We start from the raw sequence: 24,525 nt of genomic DNA, 5'->3' as shown, positions 1-24,525 counted from the left end.
GTGCTAGAGTTAGGTCAAGATAAAGATTAGTTTTACCTCTTTATAATATGTGCAATTTATTTTCCTCATTTTATTTTGTATTCCATTAAAAGGTCAGAAGCCATATCCTTGTCCTCAGTGTGATGCCTTCTTCTCGACCAAGTCCAACTGTGAGCGACATCTTTTACGCAAGCATGGCGTTTCCAACCGAGTGCTTCGACGCAATGGAGCAATACCCAAGACTAGGGAAGCAGAGGAAGGCTCACAAGAGAGTGCAGGTATCAACAATAATATAGAATAGAAACTGCTAAAAGTGTTAATTCACCAATAAAATTAAAATAAGCCCATAAATTACTCACCCTCAACTCATCCTAGGTGTATATGACTATCTTCTTTCAGAATCCAGTCGGAGTTATATATAAAAATAGTCTTTGATCTTTCAAGCTGTTTAATGCCAGTCAGCGAGTGTTGCAGTGCTTCAGTCCCATCCACAAAAAAAGTGTCTCACATGGCTCCGAGGGGGATGAATAAAGGCCTTCTGTAGCGAAACAATTTTTGTAATTAAAAAAAAACATATTCAAAACTTAAATCACTTTAATGTAGCATGCGACAGTTGTACACAGAAGCAGCTTCAGTCGGATGACGTATGAGGTCAGTGTTGCACATGCAGGATAGGATCAAAAGAAGCAAAGTTTCCTTACTTTAGCAAAGAAAAAATCTCCTATTGGCTTGTATCGAAATCCTCCTTCTTCTTTATAAATCCTTGTTTTGATCTCTCCCCTGTGCTTCTGCGTTCATCACTTCTGAGCGGCGCATGCGCTAAGCTGACCTCTTACGTCATGCTCCCGGATTTGCTTCCATGTACAACAGTGAGCGCAAGCTAGATTAAATTGATTATTACGTTATAAATGTGGTTCTTTTTCTTACAAAAACGCATCGATTCGCTACAAGAGGACCGGAGCCCTGTGAGACACATTTTATTAAGGATGGGCGCTTTTTATTTCACTTCTTTTGGACTGAAGCACAGCAACGCTCGCTGAGTGCCTTGAAACAGCTTAAAAGATCAAAGACAATTTTGAATATAGCTTCAACTGGACTCTTCTGAAAGACACCTAGGATGACTTGAGGGTCAGTAATTTTCATATTTGGGTGAATTAACCCTGTAAGTACTTCAGACTAAATATTTATTCATCTGTTGTTAGAGATTAAAACTGCATGTTATTATTACCTAAAATGTAATGGGTCAATGTATATTTCAGAGAGCACATCTGAGACGGAGCTTCCAGTGAGTGAGGCAATGGATCTCACAAGATCAGACCCTGAGAAGCCTTTAGCATCAGACGCTGAGAAACCTTCACCAGCTAAGCCCACAGAGACAGCCATGGTAGAGCCTCTTCCTCACAGAGAAGAGGAGGACCCAACAGCCCTCGAGTCTCTGAAGCACAGTGACCCAGAAAAAGAGGATGGCGATTCCCATAGCAATAAGACCCTTGACTTGACCTTTGTTTCCAAGCCAAAGGATTTCAAGGTCCCTGAGAAAGACCAGCCACAGTCCTCCTCTGCAGCAGATAGTGACATGTCTGACAAAGCAACACCTCCGGAGGAGTCCAAATTGACCTGCAAGAGTTGCAAGAAGAGCTTCCGCTACGCCGCCACCTTGACCAGACATGAGAAAGTTCACCAGCAGGATCTAGCATCAGACTCAACAAATGGACCTGAACAAAGCCTCACACAATCAGATGATGCAATTGTGCCTTGTGAAAATAAGAGAGAGGTTACAGAAGAAGAGCTGGACAGTGTAAGGAAGGGCAGAGCAGAGGACGAGGGTTCGGGCAGTGTGGTGGAGAGCGGATCTGAGGAGGATAAAGAGGAGAGGAGTGATGAAGAGGAAGCTGCAACTGAACCAAAGAGTGCTGAGGGAGAGACTGAAGAACGTGGCAGCAAGCCGGACAAGAGGAAAAAGGTGTGCGGTATATGCAACAAACGTTTCTGGAGCCTTCAGGACCTCACCAGACACATGCGCTCTCACACAGGTAATGACCATGCTAAATACATGACTTGATTGGTAAATGAATCCCGAAAACATAGAGCTCTTGCTTCTAATTAAAACCTGAATTTTTTCTTGCTTCTGCTAGGTGAGAGGCCTTACAAGTGCCAGACATGTGAGCGCACTTTCACCCTCAAGCACAGTTTGGTCCGACATCAGCGAATCCATCAGAAACTCCGTGGAGCGGATAGTGATGGGGTCACAGGTGGACCCGACGAGGACGGCTTCAGCGGGCATTCGGCTAGCGAAGGCGAGAGCACACCCACCAGCACCAATCCACCCTCTGAGAACGAAAGCGAATTAACAGACACTGTGAAGGAAGAGCCAACCTCACGGGAGAAAGAGGAGGATTGTGGACCCCCTGCGGAAGCTGAAGAGCTTAAACTAACCTCTAAGACAAGACCAGCAACAGAGACACCCAAAGAAACTCCAGCACTGGATTCACCCACCGACTTGGAGCCGTCGGAGGGATTCATCCAAGGTTTACTGGAGATCCACACCAAGCCCACTACTGAGCACATTTTGCCCTCGCCTGAGCCGCCTCTGCTCGGCGTGGAGTGAAGAGCGACTCTTATCTTACCTTGTGGTGAAACGTGCTGCGATAAGAAGCAGTGCCATATCACAAAACTACATTGCAATGAGAAAAAAAAGAAGCAATGACTCTTTCCAAGTGCCTTTCTACTTTTTTTGCTATATCTTTATCAGCATTTATCATGATTGAAAGTTGATTTTTTTTATAGTATTTTACAATGATCATTATGATTTGTTTTTTGTGTGTGTGTGTTTAATCCTGAGAGAACTACTTTAAGCAATATATGAACAAATTAGCATATCTTATTGTACAGTTCAGAGACAAGTTTATAGGCTTATCCAGCGACGGCTGAGATTTAACAAGAGGACATGTTTCTACTGAGAGGATTGCACCCAAGTGCATAACTGGAATACGCAAAGACGTCTTCTTCGATGCTGTTTGTCCTTGTATTTCCTTCAATGCTAGAAGCTTCCAGAGTATTTGTTTTATAACGGAGCTCTGTTATTCTGGGTGCTGCGTCGTGTAAAGATGTTTTGGGGAACAGCCAAGCAAAAAATAATAATAATCTGAGGGTCATCCTCAGAAAGATGCTCAGCAGCTGTCGGGTTAAGTATATGGGCAATGTTTGCCCAAAACAGGTGATGAATGTCCAGCTGTGCTGATTGTGTCAATGTCCTTAGCATTAGTATTCCATTGTTTGGCACAAAAGGATGGTTGTTAATGAGAGAAGGCAATGTTTTTAGATTTAAGGGCTCTTGATTTATGTCCCTCAAGCTGTCTTAGTCTCAGCTCCTTAAAACGGCAAACACAATGAGGAATTACAGGAAGCCCATGAGTTGTGAATCTGATGTACTTGATGAAACGTGTACCTTCTTCCAAGAGCATCACTTTTTAAGCCTTACTCTTTCGTCTGAGCATTTAGGCAGGAGTCTCACTTTCTGCCGGGCTCACGAACTAGATTTCACGGTGTACTTGAACCCTGTCGCCCTGCTGCCTCGTGTCAGGATCCAGGAGGACCCCGTGTCAATCACACGCTCTTCTGCAGTGTTGGATCTCTCTGACCTCTCAGTTTCATGATCTCGTGTTGTAAAGAAACCTCACACACAAACAAAGCAGACCTCAAAGGGCATGGAGACTGTATGTGATTGTGTGGACTGGTCTCCTGACTTCCTGGAGCAGCCGTTTACCCAAAAGCATGCCTGTTGATCAGCACGTGCCGAAGTGTGAAGACACGGAAGAAAGCAGACAAGGATAAGGAATATTGCACCAATAGTGGAGACGGGGAGAGGGTTTGCCCCTGATTGGATATCAGGCTGTGTGCGCCCCCTGGTGGTGCAGATCTAACACCTCTGCTCAGGCACCAGACTTGTAGTATTGGATGAACTTGAATGCAATCGCAATCGCTTTCTCTATCGGTGTATTCCGGGACTTCTGCTTCTCCCGATGCCTTTTCCTGGGTTCATGTGAGTGTGTTTTGTGTTGGTTGTGTGCAGACGTGACTGGTTTCCTGGTAAGAATGCTCACAGACTGTTTTTAATGTATTTATTGTGACCCAGCGCGGGTGAAGAAGTAAACGTGGAGAAGCCATGTATTAACACAATTATGCTGCATAAAAATGATTCAAATTCAATACTTAGCATATCCCAGCTCTAATCTGGGTCCTTGATGATGATAATAATCACTTTTGATCTGAAAGCTTTATGTAGATCTTTGTATGCATTTTTTTTTTTGAATGTGTGGTCTGTTTCTGTTTTCTTTATTATATTATTATGATGATGATGATGATTTCAGTTTGACAGAGAGATAAAAGTTGTTTTCATTGATATATTCTTTTGCGTATAAAACTGTGAAATTTACTGTTATTCTGCTATGGGTGAATCTAGGGTAGTCTTGCATGATAACCTTTTGTTTTTCAGTTATAATTTTAATTTTAGTTTTCAACCCCCCGCTCTGTCTCACTCTCAGGGTTCATACAAAAAGCTTTCTCAAATCCTCATTTTTCTTGCAACAAAAAACTATTTTCACATATGATTTCTGAAAATGTTGAATCGTCAATCACTACTTTTTTTAGCACTTGACTGTGAATTCAAATGAACAGGGTGGAGTTATCAAATCCACATTCCACTCATGGGTTTTCTACAAGATATAATCCTCTTTGGAGAAATGCAGAGGAACCTGTCACTGTTCGACGTGCTGACTGATGAAAAGGGAGCTTTGTGTCGCTGCTACATCCCCAAAAATAATTCTACTGGACTTGAATGGAACCAGAATCACCAGAACATTTTTGGTACACTACTCTTGTTCTTCCAATGAGTGCTTCAGAATCAGAAATGTAAGCTGTTCTGTATCAAAACTATTCAAGCAATAAAGATATATTAAAGGAAAGGCGTGGCAGGATTGTCTTTTTTTTTTTTCCCAGAACTCCTTTGTGATGATGAATCAACACCAACAGGTGTCAGCGAGGGGTTAAGGATTGGCTGCTTGGTTCCAGTGTTCAGCCCCTGCTGGAAGATGCTGTAACTACACCATTATGGAAATAGCCAGACAAAATAGGGAAAATGTCAGCTTTTTCAGACTAAGGAAACATGTAATTTAATTTACATCTATTAGGAGATGTCATGTATAGAAGGAAAAACATATATATTATAAAAAGTTTGGCGGCTGCAGTAACAAAACATAAGAGAAATGAGTCTGTGGGGATGTATTTGCACGGCTTCTAAACAGATCCAGAATCTACATTTTCAACACTGTCTTTTTAGGTTAAAATCTGTGGAATGGATTAAAAACCGTAAACTGTATTAAATGCATCTGTGAGTTTAATTGTTCAAAATGTAAAGTGCATGGACTGTGTAGGACGACAAGCACATAGATTGAATGTGGGCCTGTTTGAAACAATTATACAGGAACATGACAAGTTTTCGTACTATATCTGGGTTATTTAATTTCTCCTCCAGTGCAAACACTTCAGGATTACAGGAAGGTGAGTTTGATCAGGTTTGGAACTGAAGACACTGGACCTCCAGGAGCTGAATCAAAACATCCGACGTTATATCATGCCGCGTTTCCACCGAAATTACCCGGAACATTTGTACCAGGAACTTTTTTTCCCAGGAACTTTTTTCCCCCCAGACCTGTTGCTTTCTGCGTTTCCACCGCGGTGTAAAGTACCGGGTAGATTAGGCAAATAGACTGGTGACTTAGGTCTGCGCGCGTTTCTCAATACAAAGTACAGCTGATAAAATTTTTTTTTTAAAAGTACGCTGATTTTGGACGTGCATCCTCGGTAGTTGGTTCAGACTTTGTGCATTCGTCTCAGGAGTGTGATATCCGCGACGACGCAAGTCCGGTAAATCTATAAACAGCAGCGTACTTGATAACTTCAGTCTGCTCGTCATGGCTACTGCAATTTTCCTTACTGTATATTTACAATAAAACGAAATATGATATCAAATACCACTGCCTCCTTTCGTTTTCATTTAAGCATAATAACAGCTGCAGAAATGTACTTAGTTCAGGGAAATGTGTATATGCAGCCATTACAATGAAACGAAATATTATATAAATTTGCCTTTTTTATTTTCATTTTAACATATAGATAAATTGAATACAGACCAAAGAAAACCTGTTAGATTTACCCCGCAGCTGAATTATATGTTATGTTTAACCACTAAAGACACATCAGAGCCAGCGGCACATATCAGAAGGTCTATCCCAGGAGAGGCTGCTCTCTGCGGATACATGAGGACTGAGCTTCCGCTGATCGAGTGGAGCTCACCGTCTACGAGATCGGCGAAACACATTTTTTAAATAGGCATGATCTTTATAAATAAACCATAGATTTGAGTTTTAAACAACTACTTCTCGCCTGAAATACTTTTAAAATTACATTTCATGACACAATAACAGTAATATTTGAAAATTATCCGAATAAATGGTGGTTGAACTCAACCAATGCTGCGTGAACTCAGATTGCTTTGGCTACTGCAATTTTCCCCTCAGCATATTTACAATAAAACGAAATAGGATATAAAATACCACTGCCTCCTTTCATTTTCATTTAAACATAATAACAGCTGTAGAAATGTACTTAGTTCAGGGATTATTGTAACGTTATATACAGCCATTACAATGAAAGAAATATTATATAGACTTGCCTTTTTATTTTCATTTTAACATATAGATAAATTGAATACAGACCAAAGAAAACCTGTTAGATTTACCCCGCAGCTGAATTATATGTTATGTTTAACCACTAAAGACACATTAGAGCCAGCGGCACATATCAGAAAGTCTATCCCAGGAGAGGCTGCTCTCTGCGGATACATGAGGACTGAGCTCTCGCTGATCGAGTGGAGCTCACCGTCTACGAGATCGGCGAAACACATTTTTAAATAGGCGCTGTCTTTATAAATAAACAACAGATTTGAGTTTCAAACAACTACATTCTCGCCTGAAATACTTTTAAAATTACATTTCATGACACAATAACAGTAATATTTTGAAAATGTTGATCCGAATAAATGGTGGTTGAACTCAACCAATGCTGCGTGAACTCAACCAATCAGCATGTTTAGCGCCAAAGTCCCGCCCCCGAAAGTTCCTGAACTTTAAAAAAGTACCACCTTGCCAGCAGGGACTTTCTGGGGGGCATTTTTTTACCCGGAACTTTTATTTAGTTCCTGGTTCCTGCAGTGGAAACACACCAAGTACCGGACCAAGTCCCTAGTTCCTGGGTAAAGTTCCTGCGGTGGAAACGCGGCTTCAGTGTCATGTTTTCTCTAATGGAGTTTGCTAAAGGTGACAAACCCTAGTTTACATCCACATTCGTTTTTCATCTTTAAAAGCCATAGATGATATTGAACTGGAAGGAGCTGAAGAGACTGTAACAGCCTTCACATCATCTATTATAGCAAGGCTGTTTCCTTCAGATTTCACTCGAAATACTGCAAAAACATACCAGTGTAGTTATATTGCAAGCAGCAATAATTAGACATGCTTTGTGTGTTATTGTCTATGAAAGCAGTTTTCCACATTAAATGAATTTATTAAGTTTTCATATTGTGACTATGAGTGCAAATTGTTACTGAAAAGTCACTGAAATTGGTTAAGTGTCAACCCTATTACAATACTCTAATATTATTCAAAAAATCTGCAAAACTACCTCATCCTTTTCAGGAAGTGAACTTTCCAAAGACTTATATTCTTCATCATTATTAAAAAGTCAACCCTGTTACCATGATTTTTTAAAAGATTGTTGAAAAGGGCACCTTCTCTGAGTTATCAACATTAAATTATGTTTCTAATAAACACTTTTAGAACGAGTTTGTTTGCCTATTTATCGTCAAAAAATTAAAATGTCAACCCTGTTATGAGTAATTATAGTAATCAAATGACTATGACTCTGTATTTATAGAAATGTCAATATACCTTGTTACCATGCAAAAATAAAATGTTGGTAAGTAAACAGTTCCTGGTCCCCAATGACTTCCATAGTATGGGAGAAAAACATTGAAATCAGAGTGGACCAGCAACTGTTTGGTTACCCACATTCTTCAAAATATCTTCTTTTGTTTTCAGCAGATGAATAGAATTTAATACCACCATGTGTATCATATTGCAATGCATTAATGTAATTTGCATAACATATAATGTAAGCATTCTTACCCAGATCAAGTGTCCTCGCCTGTCCTAAATCAGACTCTAAACAATCTATATCTATTTGAAATTATTATATTATGCATGTCTTCATCTCTATATGATAAAATCAAAGCTGGAGGCTGAACACAGCTCCTTTAGTTGCATGTCAACACACAGTGAAAGGTGCATCAGCTGTAGCTCGAGCAGATGAAAGAGAGAAATAAACATTAGTTTCTCCACAACACTGAGACACAGGTGTCAAGTTCATGCAGAATAAGCCTCACCTTTCATCATGTACATCCACAGAACTGACATGACTTTTCAAAATAAAAGTCAAAATAGATAAATTATTTGAAATCTTTTTCAAGCGAATATTTTAGTATTCCAAAGGGTTTCAATCATTAAACTATGACAGTTAAACCTCTGAAATTATGTTAAGGTATTTTTTATTGTTATTTATCCATTATTATTGTTAAAAATGTCTAGAATTGTTTGTTTTCTGATGGTTTAATGCGTCGATACATTTTGTGTATTCGCCCAAATAAGTTTCTGAGGGTGCAACTCTCTAACTTTAATAGAACAATCAGATATAATAGAAAAACAATAGAGAGTTTGATCAATGTATAAAAACCTAAGAGCGGTGTAACCTTGGTTGACAAAATTATTATTATTATATTTGCTTAGTGGTATCTTTGTGTTCTACAAAACATTGCACACTTGATTTTAAACAACGGCTCACAGTTTTTAAGGTGAGAAGGCCACACAGATTAAACAAATATTAATATATGCCACCTTCAAAAAGCCTTTTGACGGAATGAATTATATTTCCGGTTCGTTATATGCTATTTATTTAGTTAAAAACTTGACAGGAGGAAAAAGGGATCAGAATCACTACATTTCTTTAAAATCGAGTCCATAATGCCATCTCATCCCGCAGCTCCTCTGTCACGACTAATGTCCGCCAACAGCTGCCGTACTTTTCGGCCATACCATTAATAAAAGGGGGAGTCTGGTAAAAGCTGCTATGCGTTATTATCATTCACTTAATTCACCACATACCCCAATCATACATAACATATCTATACAATTCCCAAATTAACCTATATTAAGAGTTTCAAGTAAATACAAGGTTCTAATATCGATCTCCATCCATGACCAGTTTGGTGCACCCCTCCAGCTGACGCAGTGGTGCGGTCCGTGAGAGGCGATGGCAGAGGTGTAGCGGGAGAGAGAGAGAGACCTATCGCCCTGTCAGCTCGAGTTCAGACCCGCCGCGGAGACACAGAGACCCGCGGACAACACACCCGGAGCCGGCACACCCGAGCCTCGCAGACACCCGCCGCTCAGCCTCAGGTCTGTTTGTGTGTGTTTGTGTCTCTGTCTCTATCTCTCTGTGTGTGTGTGAGCGAGCAGCGCCGCTGTTAGCACAGACGCTAGCTCCCGCTTCTGCTTCAAAACACCGTGTTTCTGTCACGAACACACACCGATTTGCTATAAACGCGCGAATGTATGTTTGTTTTCCTCAACACAAGGTTGTTCTTCACTCAGGTGTGTTTATAATCAGCCAGCAGCCTCTGTTTCCACGCAATTCTGTCCTGGATGTGTGTAACTAGGCCTCGGACTCTTCTAGATCAACTGTTTGTGATGATCTGGGTTTGTTGGAGATCTAAACTCTCTCGCTTTTACTCTTTCTGGAGATATCACTGTGTAGATGTGGTTTGACAGCTTTATTGGATGTTGACACTGAGATTATCCACCTCTGGAGTACGTTTAAACTCGCTGATCTGTCTTTAAAGGTTAGTTTGTCTCTGAATGTGTTGTTGTTAGTGAGCTGCTGTGATGGTTTAGTGCAGAAGCCAGACTAACTCTTCAGGACAGACCTGTCAAATTAAATCACAAGCATTGAGAGACACTAGTGCTGAAATATTAAGAATTGGGAGGTTTATATGAAATAGAGTTATACACCATGCATAAAAAATGACAGAAAATAAAACAGGATTGGAGAACGTTCACTTGAACTCTACGTTCATGTCTATTTACATGCAATCTTTATAAAATCCATGCAGTTTAACCCGCACAAGTGACAAATGCGTGGATTCTGTGTTATTTCTATAATATTAATGTATTTGTTCATGAGTCTGAGATGAATAATCACATTTTGGTGTCAAAAGAAGTGAATTGATATGAATAGAAAGCATATATAATATGAGTAAAGTAATGTTTTGAATAACTTTTGTGAAAATATAATGCGAAAATATGGGTGAAATAATTTTTTTTAGTTAAAGATATATTTATGTAAAAATGAAACCTCATATGTATTATAAAAAAGTGTAAAATAATATAATAAATTTTATTCAATTTTAAATTATTGAAAATGTGTCAGTGACAGATGGGTGAAGCTCAGTTGTTTGTTATTTAGCATTGTACATCATTAGTATTTTAGGGGCTGCACTGTGGTCCTTTAATGGAGCTTTTTAATGTCATTTAATGATTCTTAAACTAAATATGCATGATGCAAAAAATAAAATAAAATGCAATTTAACCCATTCTTATATATGGGCAAGAATAAACACAATTTAAAGCTATTTTAATTTTATTTATTTATTTTTATGCTTGGAAAACCCCTTTTCCTCTTTGACCTTTGTGTGTGTGTGTGTGTGTATATATATGTATGTGTATATATATGTCTGTGTGTGTGTGTTTCATTTTAATTTTAGTTAATGTTTCTGTAATTAATTTTTTTATGTGCTTTTCTCATTAGTTTAGCTTTTAATTGATTTCAGTTTTACTCTTAGCACATTTAGTACTTCAGCATCAAGTTATTACAGTGTATTTTGGGTTGAAGTTAACAACAGCAGCGCTGATGATGTAATGCATTCATGTCTTTCCACACAGTCAAAGCCGAAGCCACGCACCATGTCGTTAAAACCGCGGGTGGTGGACTTCGACGAGACGTGGAACAAGCTCCTGACGACGATCCGAGCGGTTGTGATGCTGGATTACGTGGAGAGAGCGACGTGGAACGACCGCTTCTCGTATCCTGCACCGAGATGAGTCCAGCTCTAACAGAGACGCATCTGTCCTGCTGCAGATCATGTGCAGTCAAACTGTTGCTTCCTCTTTTCTCCCCCTCCCTCTTTTTCCTGTTTCTTGTAATCAGATTGTTTAAAAAAAATATTTTTCTTTATGCAAAAGCAAATGCATATTTGTTTCTACTTTATATGTACATCACCACTCAGAAGTTTAAAGTCAGAAAGATTTTAAAAGAAATGAACACTCAGCAAGCATGCATTAAAGTAATCAATGATTTCTGAAGAACATGTGACACTGAAGTGCATCACAGGAACAAATCATTTTAAGTTTTAAGTGGCATCTTTTGACCATTAGTGTAAGTTTCATGTATCCTCATTAAAATCTCCTTGACGTGAGCTTTAGGGACATCTACGCGCTGTGTGTAGCGTATCCAGAGCCTTTAGGGGAAAGACTGTACACCGAGACGAAGGTGTTTCTGGAGAATCACGTGCGTCAGTTGTTCAAGGTGAGACGCTCGTGGCTCAGGCCTGTGTTTAACTGTGGATATGTTGCTTCATTGCGGTGTGTGTGTGTGTTTTACAGAGAGTCCTGGAGTCGGAGGAGAAGGTTTTGGTGATGTATCACAGATACTGGGAGGAATACAGCAAAGGTGCTGAGTACATGGACTGTTTGTACAGGTGCGTTCATCTCCTGTAGCTGAGGGAACATGGTGCAAATGAACGAAGATGTGTGCAATATAATTCCCCTCGTTTAAAGGGGTAGTTCATCCAAAAAGAAAAGTTCTGTCATCATTTAGAAAGTTATGTGTGGAAAAAATCCTATGAGAACCGAAACTGTTTGCTAACATTCTTCAGAAGAAAGAAACTCAGCAGCTTGAGTAAATGATGGCAGAGCGTTTGTTTTTGGCTGAACTGTCCCTTTAATGTGAAGAGACAACTACACATAAGCTGTTAATTTGGAAACTTGTGGTTCACTTTGACTTTTGTTGAGTTTTTTGTTGGTGTGTGATACTTGAATGGTTATTTAAGAATAGCTTTTAAAGTGTTTCTCTCATGATTGAGTGGATGTCATAGAGTCAGATGATTGATATTTTACATTTAACCTTAGTTTAACACTTTCTTGGGTTTTAGCTTGAAGTCAGTCGATTTCAATTAAGTAGTGACATAAAACCTCTAGTATATTAGTATTTAATTCACACTAACGTTCATAATCTTGGGGTTTATGAAAGTTTTAAAACTTTTGAAAAAAGTTGGATGTCATTTTGTTAATATAAAATAACATAAAAACAATAAAAAGTTGATAAAATATATATTTTTTCTTTTGTAGCATGATAAATGTTTTTACTGTCATTTTAGTTCAGTTGAATGCTTCCCTGCTGAATAAAAGTATTAATTTATTTAAAAAAAGTGACCCAAAATTTTTTAAGTAGTAGTGCAATCTAGTTGTCATATCGGAGATAAATAATAAATAATAGAGTAGTTTTACAGACCTTAAACTAGTTTTGTGTAAAATGTGTGAACTTTTGATATATGCCACCAAAGAGAGATTTCAATCACAGTTGATGTTGCTTTTAGTTCATTAGGAAGTGTTGAAATGCTTGTGTTCGTAATAATAGATATTGATAATCCGGTTATTCTGTGCATGCAGAACATTTCATTCTTGGTAAAAGTGCATTAGAATGCCATTGTAAACATGAACTCACTAGACTTTAATATTGTTGGTTGAGGGATATTACACAATACTTATGGGCAATATTTTATTTGCTTTATTAGCAACCATACATTTCATGATTACCGGCTCTGACGGTTCGCTCTCATGCACTGCTCTGAGTGCACCAGGTATTGTTCCTCTGGCACACAGACCTCGGCCTCGTCAAGGGCTTTGGTCAGTTTGGGCTTGATTACATCCATCACTGTCCTGCTGCTCCGGGTCAGCTGTGAAAACAAGCAGCTTTATTGTGCATCAACACACACTTACTCATCTAAAACAATAGCAGCTGATTTTACTTAATGAGTGTTGTCATGAATTCCCCGCAGGTACCTTAACACACAGTTTATCAAGAAGAACAAGCTGACCGAAGCAGACCTGCAGTACGGATACGGAGGAGTGGATATGAATGAGCCCTTAATGGAGATCGGAGAGGTATCTCACGACACAAGCGGATGCCATATTCACTTGTTTGTTGTTGTTGTTGTTGATGTAAACCGATTGGATATTAAGCTATGCACATTTTAAATGTCAGATTGTGGTGTTTATTCTTTCGTAAGCTGTATAAAGGTTTGTAAGATTTGTTTTTATTGTTGTTTTTAGCTTGCACTTGACATGTGGCGTAAGTTAATGATTGAGCCGCTTCAGCCGATGCTGATCGGGATGCTTCTGAAAGAGATCAAGAAGTAAGTTCGGCTTTAAAACAGGGTTTCTGCTTTAAATACTTTAACCCAAAACATTTTTATTGATTTCAATTAAATTTAATTAAAAAGATAGCATTTCAATAAAAAAATCGTCATCTAGGACTGGTTTAAGTGGATAGTCATGAATTATGGAAAATATTTAATTTTGCACAGTAGCCCAAACAAGTGCTTTAGAAAAATACAAGCTTCACGTTTATGCTTTGAAACCAATTTGCTTATAGTTTCTGTTGTGTATTACTGTAAATGTATTTGCGATTTTTATCTACAAACTAAAAATAATCTTTGGCAGAAGTCTTCATTACCACAGATACTTTCCATCATATTTCTGTGATTGCATCGTCCGAACCCAAGTTCAGTTTTTTGAGTATGTTTCGTTATATACTGTTTGAGGATACATTTGCAGACGTATTCAGTTTGGATGTTGTTTCCAGCGACCGATGTGGGGAGGACCCCAATCAGAAAGTAATCCACGGGGTTATCAACTCCTTTGTTCATGTTGAACAGTACAAGAAAAAGTTTCCTCTAAAGGTGAGTGTCTCTGTCTTGGTTGTTTTTTTATGTGTCATTGATCTTTTAAAAAATGTTTTTAGTTTGTGCAATCATTTAACTTCAGTAATATTTTATGTAAATATAAAAAAAAGTTTTTTAGTACCCTACTGTTTAAAAATTTGCGTCAGCTTTTTTAACATTTTTAATAAAAATTATATTTTTAAATTCAGCAAACATGCATGAATTTGATCAAAAATGACAGTAAAGACATTTTAAATGCTGCAAAAGATCACGGCTTCCTGCAAAAAATATAAATGTTCTCAACATTTATAATAATCAGAAATGTTTCTTGAGCAGTAAATCATCATATTTTCATGATTTCTGAAGATCATGTGACACTGAAGACTGGAGGAATGATGCTGAAAATACAGCTGTGCATCACTGAAATAAATTACACTTTAACAGATATTCACATTGAAAAGCTTTAAATGGTTATGATATTTCACAATACTATATTTTTGATCAAATTAATGCAGCCTTGGTGAGCAGCAGTGACTTTTTCAAACAGACTGCAAACATTTGTGTATTTATTTGCATGCCTGTCAGCAATCATGCATCTTATTTGAAGGCCACACCATTTTTTTCCCTTTACCCAGTTTTATCAGGAAGTCTTTGAAGGGCCGTTCCTGACAAAAACCGGAGAGTATTACAAACAGGAAGCCTCCAATCTCCTGCAGGAGTCCAACTGCTCCCAGTACATGGAGAAGGTGAGATGCTGAAACCATTCAGCTGCGTCATCAGCATCTTTTGCCTTTATATAAACGTGTTTCTGATCATTCAGTCATGTTGCTGTTTGAGATCTGCTGATCTAAAAGAAGCCTGATGCTCTCTGATCCGTCAGGTTTTAGGCCGGTTGAAAGACGAGGAGGTGAGGTGTCGGAAGTATCTGCACCCCAGCTCTTACGCCAAAGTCATCCATGAATGTCAGCAGAGGATGGTGGCCGATCACCTGCAGTTCCTGCACGGAGAGTGTCAGAATATCATCAGACAGGAGAAGAGAGACGGTCTGAACCTTCACTTGCGCCTCACGGGTTCGTGTTTGTATGCATGCGTCTCATAACTGCAGGACGTCCTGATTGGTCTGTTTGGTTTCAGATATGGCGAATATGTACACGCTACTGCGAGCCGTGTCCAGCGGCTTACCTCACATGATCCATGAGCTCCAGGTCCACATCCACGACGAGGGTCTCCGAGCCACCAGTAACCTCTCTCAGGAAAACGTAGGTTGTCTGTACATGTTTATATATCGCATTAATCGCAGTGCGCTCAGATGTTTTCCTCTGGTGTTTGTCCTGCAGATGCCAACGCAGTTTGTGGAGTCAGTGTTGGAGGTTCATAGTAAATTTGTCCAGTTGATTAACACAGTGTTGAATGGGGACCAACACTTCATGAGTGCGCTTGATAAGGTACTCTTACATTTCAACGCAGTTCATTACACTACCAAGCAAACACTTACTCGTTATATTAATCTTTTCCATATTTCAGAATAAAAGTCAAATCAGTTTCAAGTGCAATTATGCATTTTTAATATATAGTATAATACTTAGCACCTGCATATATATTACCAAGTTCTTCACCCTTCTTTATTTAGTCCAGTAGGGGGTATCTGGGATCATCTGAGTGTTTAGAAACACTTGAGTTTGTGGTTTCTGATTTTTTTGCTCATTCCCCTCCAGGCCTTGACTTCAGTAGTGAACTACAGAGAGCCCAAATCCATCTGCAAAGCGCCTGAGCTGGTGTGTAATCACTGTTTATCCTCATCTACTGCCAGCGTTAGATCAGGATGACTGAATAAACTCTGATTGAAGCTAATGAACATTAACACTGCTGTTTTTCTGCCGGTGTTTCTCGTGCTGTGGCACAGCTGGCTAAGTATTGTGACAATCTGCTGAAGAAATCTGCAAAAGGAATGACGGAGAATGAAGTGGAGGACAAACTGACCAGCTTCATCACGGTCTTCAAATACATCGACGACAAAGATGTGTTTCAGAAGGTAAGGCCATGACTTGATTTATCTACATAGAAGGAGAACAGGAAAATAAATTTACTTTCTTTATCTGACTTTCCTTCTGTCCAGCTGACATTAAAACCTTCAAACTGTAAACTATTTTTATACTTCCAGGCTAGGCTTTGCCAAGCCAACGACAAAGTTTGTCCTCAAATGTTACTCATCATCCTTTAAGTTTTTTTTTTCTTTTCGTTTTGTGTCTGGTATGGGTGATGTTTTCAGTATTTTGTGGTCAGTGTTTTCTAACTCCGTCGTTTGTTCTTAGTTTTACGCCAGAATGCTTGCGAAGAGGTTAATACATGGACTTTCATTATCCATGGACTCCGAGGAAGCCATGATCAACAAACTGAAGGTACAGCGAGTCTCTCACACTCTTGAAAGGTGTCTTAAAACGTTGACAGATGTGACTCATCCTCCGTAATCAAGTGTTTGCTCGCTGTGTGCTCCACAGCTTTGTCATCATGTAAACCGCAGATGGGACTGATGATGGGTTTCGTGCTAGCAGAGCTTTCATTGTTTTTCTTGTTCTTTATTATTATTATTGTCCTTTGCCTCGCAGCAAGCGTGTGGCTATGAGTTCACGAGCAAACTGCACAGAATGTACACTGATATGAGCGTCAGCACCGACCTCAACAACAAGTTCAACAACTTTATCAAAACCCAGGAGACTGTGGTGGACCTGGGCATCAGCTTCCAGATATATGTGTTACAGGTAAGAGAGAAGGAAATCTTATATATGTGTGTCCCTGGAGCACAAAACCAGTCATAAGGGTAAATTTCTCGAAATTGAGATTTAAACATCATCTGAAAGCGAAATCATCTTTCCATTGATGTATGGTTTGTTAGGAGGACAGTATTTGTGCAAAAAAATCTTAATATTGAGAAAATCATCTTTGAAGTTGTTCGAATTAAGTTCTTAGCAATGGATATTACTAATCAAAAATTAGATTTTGATATTCATGGTAGGAAATTTACAAAATATCTCCATGGAATATGATTTTTACTTAATATCCTTATGATTTTTGGCATAAAAGAAAAATTGATAATTTTGAATCATACAGTGTTTTTTGGGCTATTGCTAAAAATATACTCCAGGGACTTAAGGTTTTATGTTCCAGGGTCACACACATATATATAATGGATATATGTATATGTATATGTATATGTGTGTTTTATTAAATATTGTTTTAAAATATAATAACATAAAATGATAATTTTAATAAAGAATTGATAATTATTTTGCCACATAGCGTCTCAAAACATTTGTGCTGTGGATATAAATGCTATATTTAGACCTGTGTGTTATTATTATTATTATTATTATTATTATTATTTTTTTTTTTTTTTAATTTACTGAAACAAAGTTGCAAAAACTTCACAGATAAATAAAGCAATAGAATGCTGATAAAAAAAATAATACATTTTAAATGAATACGTATTTTAAACATTCAGGACATACTATCATAATTATATAGTAATAAGTATATACATAAATATATGTAGGGTTATTATTATTATTATTATTATTATAAGGCGCACACACACATCTGCAAATAATTACAATAATATAATAATTATTTCAATAATTAAGTGGTTTATTAAATTAAAACACGAATTAAATAAATACAACTGTCCGCATTTATATGCAGTGTATCAAAGGATTTTGCGACTGATTTCGATGCACAGTTGTAAGCCAGACATAACAGAGGTTATTGATATATAAAAGGGTCAATGTAAGGGTGAAGAACGGTCATAATGTGGAATATTTTGCGTGTGTTGAATATGTGCTGTCTGTGAGCTGATGTGTGTTCGTATGTGTTTCAGGCAGGAGCGTGGCCCCTCACACATGTTCCCTCGTCCACGTTTGCCATCCCGCAGGAGCTGGAGAAGAGTGTACAGATGGTAAGCTGCCCTGACAACAGGCTCCAAAACCTAATCTTCATGTGCTGAGAGCCGAACATGTGAAATCCCCCTCATTTCATTATGAAAGTAGGTGACGCTGATTTAACTGATGATTTCTTTCTGCAGTTTGAGTTGTTTTATAACCAGCACTTCAGCGGAAGGAAGTTGACCTGGCTGCATTATCTCTGCACAGGTAAAGTTGGTCATATAGAGACATACACTACACATCGAAAGTTTGGCTTCGGAAAGATTTTCTGTTTTATTTATTTCTTTATTTATATTTTTTTATTTTATTAAATTATTATTATTATTATTTGTTGTTGTTGTTATACATTTTAAAAAAAAATTATTATTTTTTTTTTTTTGTTATAATTATTATTTTTTTTTTTTTTAAACCCTCACATCCCAAAGGTTTGAACATACCTACTCATTCTTTATTATAACAGCTGTCCACATTGTAGATTAATAGTAAGTTCGTGGAGTTTATGAAATAACTAATTGAAATATGAAATATATATGTGCTGGCCAAACCAGTTAATTAGAACTTTATCTTATTTTTAAGCATCTTTAAAGTTCTGCAAACTATTTCTAGTGTATAAACTAGTATAGTATTTGATAAACCTGAAACTTTTTTGTAAAGCGTTATCTTTTATTTTATATTATATTTATAGTTTCAGTTTTAATATTAGTTAAAGTTGCAAAGTTACAAAGTTGTTTTAATTTTTTTATATTGTGTTCAGATATTTAGTTTAGTTTTAGTTGTAAATATATAATAATAGGGCTATTAATGGAGTAAATTTCTTTTTTAATTGATATACTGACTTAAAAAAAAGTAAATAATTGTAATTAATTGCATATATCAGTATTAATTAAGAAAAGCCCACCAGATAATCACATAAAAAAGTAATTATTAAAATAATGAAATGAAATACATTTAGAAATGACCTCTATTTTGAAATCACAACCATTTGGAAAAAGATTAACATAAGACTGCACACATTTATTTGATAGGGTTTTGCTGCTCATTTTATATGCACATTGATAAGCCAATAGTAACAGAGGTCATTTGCATAATAAAGTCTTAAAGGGGCAGTTGGCAAATCAACTTGTTTAATTATAATGGCCAGAGAATGTTTTTTTTTTTTTTATCTAATGTTTTATTTTAAAACACCGCTGCTTGTTTCTGTCAGGTGAGGTGAAGATGAATTATCTGTCCAAGCCCTACGTGGCGGTGGTCACCACTTATCAGATGGCCGTTCTGCTGGCCTTCAACAACAGCGAGACTGTGAGCTACAAAGAGCTGCAGGACAGCACGCAGATGAACGAGAAGGAGCTCCAGAAGACCATCAGATCCCTGCTGGACGTCAAGATGATCGGACACGACTCGCAGAAAGTAAGTCTGAGATCAGCCGGGTTTGACTTTTAATCAAACTGTTAATTGATTTATCATAAACTAGACTCCCACTGTCTCCTTTCCTCCAGGAGGAGATCGAAGCCGAATCCACGTTTTCCCTAATTATGAGTTTCACCAGTAAAAGAACGAAGTTCAAGATCACAACATCGATGCAGAAGGACACGCCGCAGGTACAGAGTCTCACCGTCATTTCACCAAATCAAGAAAACTAGTTAACATAACTATAACATGATTAACAAAACCAAAAGATGCCAAATCTGGTTAAGAGATCTATTCCAAGAGCAGCACATGTGAAAAATAAGTTCAAAATATGTATGCAGACAAGAAATATGAAGACACCTATTGTACAGACTTGTCTTAAACGTCAAGTCACCTTTATTTATATAGCGCTTTATACAAAATACATTGTGTCAAAGCAACTTAACAACATTCATTAGGAAAACAGTGTGTCAATAATCCAAAATGAGTAAGTTAAAGTAATATAAAATAAGCAGAACTGTCAAACGATTAATTGTGATTAATTGCATCCAAAATAAACTTTTTCTGTTTACATATGTCTGTGTGCACTGTGTATTATTATGTATGTGTAAATACATACAGATGCATGTATATATTTTTAGTATAATAGGTTGATTATATATTAAATGTGTGTATGTATATGTATGTATATATATGTATTTATATATGTATGTGTGTATGTGTGTATATATATATATATATATGCATTTATATATATATATATATATATATATATATATATATATATATATATATATAAAAATAAATAAATGTGTATATATATATATATATATATATATATATAAAAATAAATACACACATTATATATATATATATATATATATATATAGTATGTATAGTATATATAAGTATATATGTAAATATATATACATTTGTGTTTATATTTACAGAACAAATATACACAGTACACACACATATATATTATGTAAACAAAAACTAAAATCAGACAAAGCCCATGCTGAGCAGATGTGGTGTGTGTGGAGTCGTATAAACGCTGTGATGTGATCTGTGTGTGTCAGGAGCTGGAGCAGACCAGGAGCGCTGTGGATGAAGACAGGAAAATGTATTTACAGGCTGCTATAGTGAGGATTATGAAAGCCAGGAAAGTGTTGAGACACAACACCCTCATACAAGAGGTGAGAGGACAGGTTCTGGTGTGTGTGTGTGTGTGTGTGTGTGTGTGTGTGTGTGTGTGTGTGTGGTACCTGACGCAGTGATCTCAGGGAAGTGAGAGACTGTGACTGAGACTGCTGTCAGAACACGTTCAGCACGGCCTGTTACACAACAAAACTGTGATGGGGACTGTTTTCACTGCTCTCACACACATTTGGCTCTGCACTCACACTGCTGTAGTCACACACAAGCTGAACACTGTTCCTCTGCTGAACACCGAACGAAGAGCGAATGGTGCACATGGGAAATCAACTTCGTTTTCATGAAGAAAGAGACGCCAGTTTTGTTAGATCCCTGTAAAGATCTTTGCAGTATATGAGAGGGTGAAAATAACAGAAGAAAAAAAATCTCAATCGAGTAAGAGTACCAAAAGTCATTGTTTCTGGCTAGATTTGATTAAAATCTGCGTTCAGGAAATTTAATTAAAATACTACAATGATGTTTACTTGCAAATGTAATGATTTATCTTTATTATTATTATTGTAATAATTATTATATTACAATAATGATCATTTGTGGGAAAATGTGAGTTATTTTCTTAAAATAATGTTTAAACATTATATATATTTTTGATATCTAATGATCCTTAAATAGACGACTTATTTTATTGTTTTCATTATTTTCTTTATGATATACACTACCGGTCTAAAACTGGGGATGAATAAGACTTCTAATGTTTTTCAAGAAGTTTCTTCTGCATTTATTTGATCAAAAATACAGAAAAATACAGTAATCTTGCAAAATGTTATTACAATATAAAATAATGGTTTCTGTTTGAATATCCTTTAAAATATAATTTATTTCTGTGACGCAAAGCTGAATTTCCATCCAGTCTTCAGTGTCACATGATCTTCAGAAATCATGATAATATACTGATTTATTATTAGAGTTATCAATGTTGAAACTGTTGTGCTGCCAAATATATTTTTTTTGGAAACTCCGATATTTTTTCCAGGATTATTTGATGAATAATAAGTTTAAAGGAGAACATTTATTCCAAATATAAATATTTTCTAACAATATAAATCTTTACCATCACTTCTTAACAGTTTAACACATCATCCCTGAATAACAGTTTTAATTTCTTTCATGAAAAGAAAGAATAAAAATCTACCGACCCCAAACTTTTGAACTGTAGTGTATATTTGTAACAATTGTCTTGTGATCTATTGAATTTTTCATTATAATTACAAATTTTACATGCAAATGTTGTTCTTTTTCTACGGTTTCATCGTGTTATCATAATGCTCTGACACATGGCACCAATTACATTTCTAACTGTTCAGTGCTGTGGCTTAAACAGGCTTTCATAACTAAAATATTACTCCATGCAAAACCAGAATTAATTTGATCAAAATAAATGGATCAGATGAGTCAGAGCTGTGGTAATGATATAAAACACTTACTCATATCTTCAGCTGCTTCCTGTAAATGGAAGGACGTGTGAATTATGAAGCGATCTGATTATGCATCTTCAGCCCGAAAATGGCTCAATTTGTTAGTTTATTAAATAGCAATTTTATCCTGTCCAGCATTTATTTATTGATCGTAATATATCCAGTAACTCAGTCGAGGCAGGTTTTCCTTGCTTTATTATCTTACTGTGGAAATATGGATTACACAGCCTACAACTCTAATCTGTTCACATGCTTTTCTGGAAAAGTCAAATCCTTAGTTTCTGGGTCAAGACCGTTCTTATCAATTCTCAGGAATGTCCTTGTAACCAGAGATTATTATCAAGTTTATAATCTGACACTGAAAGCCCAGAACATGTGTCTGAATGTAAGTTTATGATCAGAGCATTAACATACTGCAAACTGTATACGTGTATTTTACATGCATGCATGCATACAGTACTGTGCAAAACTCTTAGGCCACTACTAGTATTTTCACTAACAAAAAATGGTTCTAAAACAGTTATTTCTATGTTTTGGTGTAGCGTGGCAGTAGGAAATATAGAAGGTAATTAATCAAATCTATTCAGGGCATTATTTTTAATGACATCCTCACTTTACAGTATTTTTACACAAGTGCCTAAAACTTTGCACGCATTTTTAGCATTGTGTCTTCTCACATGTACTATATATATACTGCAGAAATGATGACAACAATATGAGCATGTGCTATCCTGAATATACGCAGCCTAATTTTGTTTGTGTGCTTCTTCTTTCAGGTAATCAACCAATCCAAAGCCAGATTCAACCCGAGTATCAGCATGATCAAGAAGTGCATCGAGGTTCTTATCGACAAGCAGTACATCGAGCGAAGCCAGAGCTCTGCGGACGAATACAGCTACGTCGCATAAAAACATATTCATTTAATGAAAGAAAAAAACAACAAACAAAAAAAATGCCGTTAAAAGCGTGAACGGTAGACATGTCTTTTATTTTCGGCTCTGGCTGGCCATCGGATCGAATCGGGACTCTGTGCCTCCATCTTTGTTAAAAAGGGCCTCCGAGTAGCTGGACGGTCATCAAAAGCACCCCAATGATTTTATGCTGTTTACATCACCAGTGCCACGCCAAGTGCGTCTATGAAAAAAGAAAATGCCTATAGCTACTCGAACGTAAAAGGATAATACATTTTTAGACATAATCGTACAAGAGAAAGCGAGCGAGTGAAATGCATCACATAGAGCAGAAGAGGTGAAGTGTTTGAGGAACGGCCGAAAAACATCCACGCTTTCTTTTCTCACATTGCAGTTGTTGTGTGTATTCTTTTTTTTAATGTATCAGAGTCAAAGAACTATTGTAATAAAAACGGTATAATGATAATTGCATTTACTTTCAAGATATAAAAAAAAAAACAAATATGAGGTGACAAACATGATTCTGCTGCTTGTCAAATAAACAAATAAAAAAACAACCCTTTTTTCGTAAATGTTTTTAGAAATACTACATCGTCAGTCAATGTTAAAGCTGAACCAAATTATTGTAATTATTTTATTATTATTTTATTATTCAGAATATTTCAGAAAGACCATATTTATGTGAAGTACAGGGCAGATCGCTTACTTGTTACTAATAACATGATGAAAAATGTAGTCAATAATTTAATCTACTGTAGATTACTCATTTTATGCAATGCATTCTGACTACTTTTTAGTTTCTTTTAGATTACTTTTGACTTGTTTATATATTTGAATGGGATTATAAGTATACGAAGAGAGAGAAATGTCGAATTCTTTCTCATTAACATCATGAAATGCTTTAAACGTTACTCCAGTCTCAGCTCCTAACCTCCTCGCTGAGGATTCGCTCCTAATGAGACCCATGTGGAGGATCCTGCCCAAATCAACATGTCTACAGTATGTGTGTGTCATCAGCAAAACATTTCTGTACAGTATACATCATCTTACGTAAGCCTGACATCTCGCAGATTCACAGATGTCGACTCGCTGGATGCTACAGAAAGACATAAATCTTCATTACAAGTGAAGAGCAGATACTTTAATATAAAGCATGTTTTTCAACCACAAGGGGGCGTTATGCATTATAAAAATCTGGAATAACAAGAAATTAATAATCATACCATTAAAATGCAGAGTGAAATCTCCATCTAACAGAAAACCTCAAATGTCTGAACACTGAACACATATCTAGAAACATGGTTTTGATGCTTGGTTATGTGACTAGACAGATGTTTGTGTCCATGTTTGGTGTCCTTCTACTTTAATTGAGGCTGCTAACAAATAACAATTTGTCCTAATGCACCTTCTCTCTCTCTCTCTCTCTCTGTCTGTCTCTAGATAGTTTTGCGGTAAAAACCTTTTTTCTCAAAAGAAACGTTTGAACTAGTGTT

At 36.9% G+C, this 24,525-nt stretch overlaps 2 protein-coding genes across 3 annotated transcripts in view; both read left to right on the top strand.

The window, feature by feature from the left end:
• Positions 1-4,943, top strand: part of LOC128013038 (ras-responsive element-binding protein 1-like) — a 45,513-nt gene extending 40,570 nt beyond the window's left edge. For both annotated transcript variants that reach the window (XM_052595734.1, XM_052595735.1), the window contains 3 exons: positions 93-257; positions 1,239-2,012; positions 2,115-4,943. In XM_052595734.1, coding sequence (XP_052451694.1) covers positions 93-257; positions 1,239-2,012; positions 2,115-2,587 — 1,412 coding nt within the window. In that variant the 3' untranslated portion in view covers positions 2,588-4,943. The remainder of the gene's footprint in view (positions 1-92; positions 258-1,238; positions 2,013-2,114) is intronic.
• Positions 4,944-9,379: 4,436 nt separating this feature from the next.
• On the top strand, positions 9,380-23,589 carry LOC128013390 (cullin-2). Its single transcript, XM_052596346.1, has 21 exons — positions 9,380-9,548; positions 11,091-11,230; positions 11,631-11,733; positions 11,811-11,905; positions 13,265-13,370; positions 13,539-13,621; positions 14,071-14,167; positions 14,785-14,895; positions 15,030-15,192; positions 15,284-15,408; positions 15,487-15,594; positions 15,865-15,924; positions 16,053-16,181; positions 16,462-16,548; positions 16,756-16,908; positions 18,021-18,098; positions 18,225-18,291; positions 19,289-19,491; positions 19,581-19,682; positions 20,571-20,687; positions 22,898-23,589. The coding sequence occupies exons 2-21, from the start codon at positions 11,112-11,114 to the stop codon at positions 23,027-23,029; spliced, it is 2,238 nt and encodes a 745-aa protein (XP_052452306.1). The 5' UTR covers positions 9,380-9,548; positions 11,091-11,111; the 3' UTR covers positions 23,030-23,589.
• The last annotated feature ends 936 nt before the right edge of the window (positions 23,590-24,525 follow it).

This window comes from Carassius gibelio, chromosome B24 (genome assembly GCF_023724105.1).
Source record: "Carassius gibelio isolate Cgi1373 ecotype wild population from Czech Republic chromosome B24, carGib1.2-hapl.c, whole genome shotgun sequence".
Classification (NCBI taxonomy): domain Eukaryota; kingdom Metazoa; phylum Chordata; class Actinopteri; order Cypriniformes; family Cyprinidae; genus Carassius; species Carassius gibelio.
The sequence above is the reverse complement of the archived record's forward strand: the minus strand, read 5'-3'. Positions and strand labels throughout refer to the sequence as shown.

What these genes read in the sequence shown, in the direction of transcription:
- LOC128013390 (XM_052596346.1), top strand. Translation starts at nt 11,112, where the DNA reads ATGTCGTTAAAACCGCGGGTGGTGGACTTCGACGAGACGTGGAACAAG. An exon ending in ACAAAGATGTGTTTCAGAAG is followed by an intron (nt 16,182 to 16,461) that starts GTAAGGCCATGA and finishes GTTTGTTCTTAG; the next exon opens with TTTTACGCCAGAATGCTTGC. An exon ending in TCCAGATATATGTGTTACAG is followed by an intron (nt 16,909 to 18,020) that starts GTAAGAGAGAAG and finishes TATGTGTTTCAG; the next exon opens with GCAGGAGCGTGGCCCCTCAC.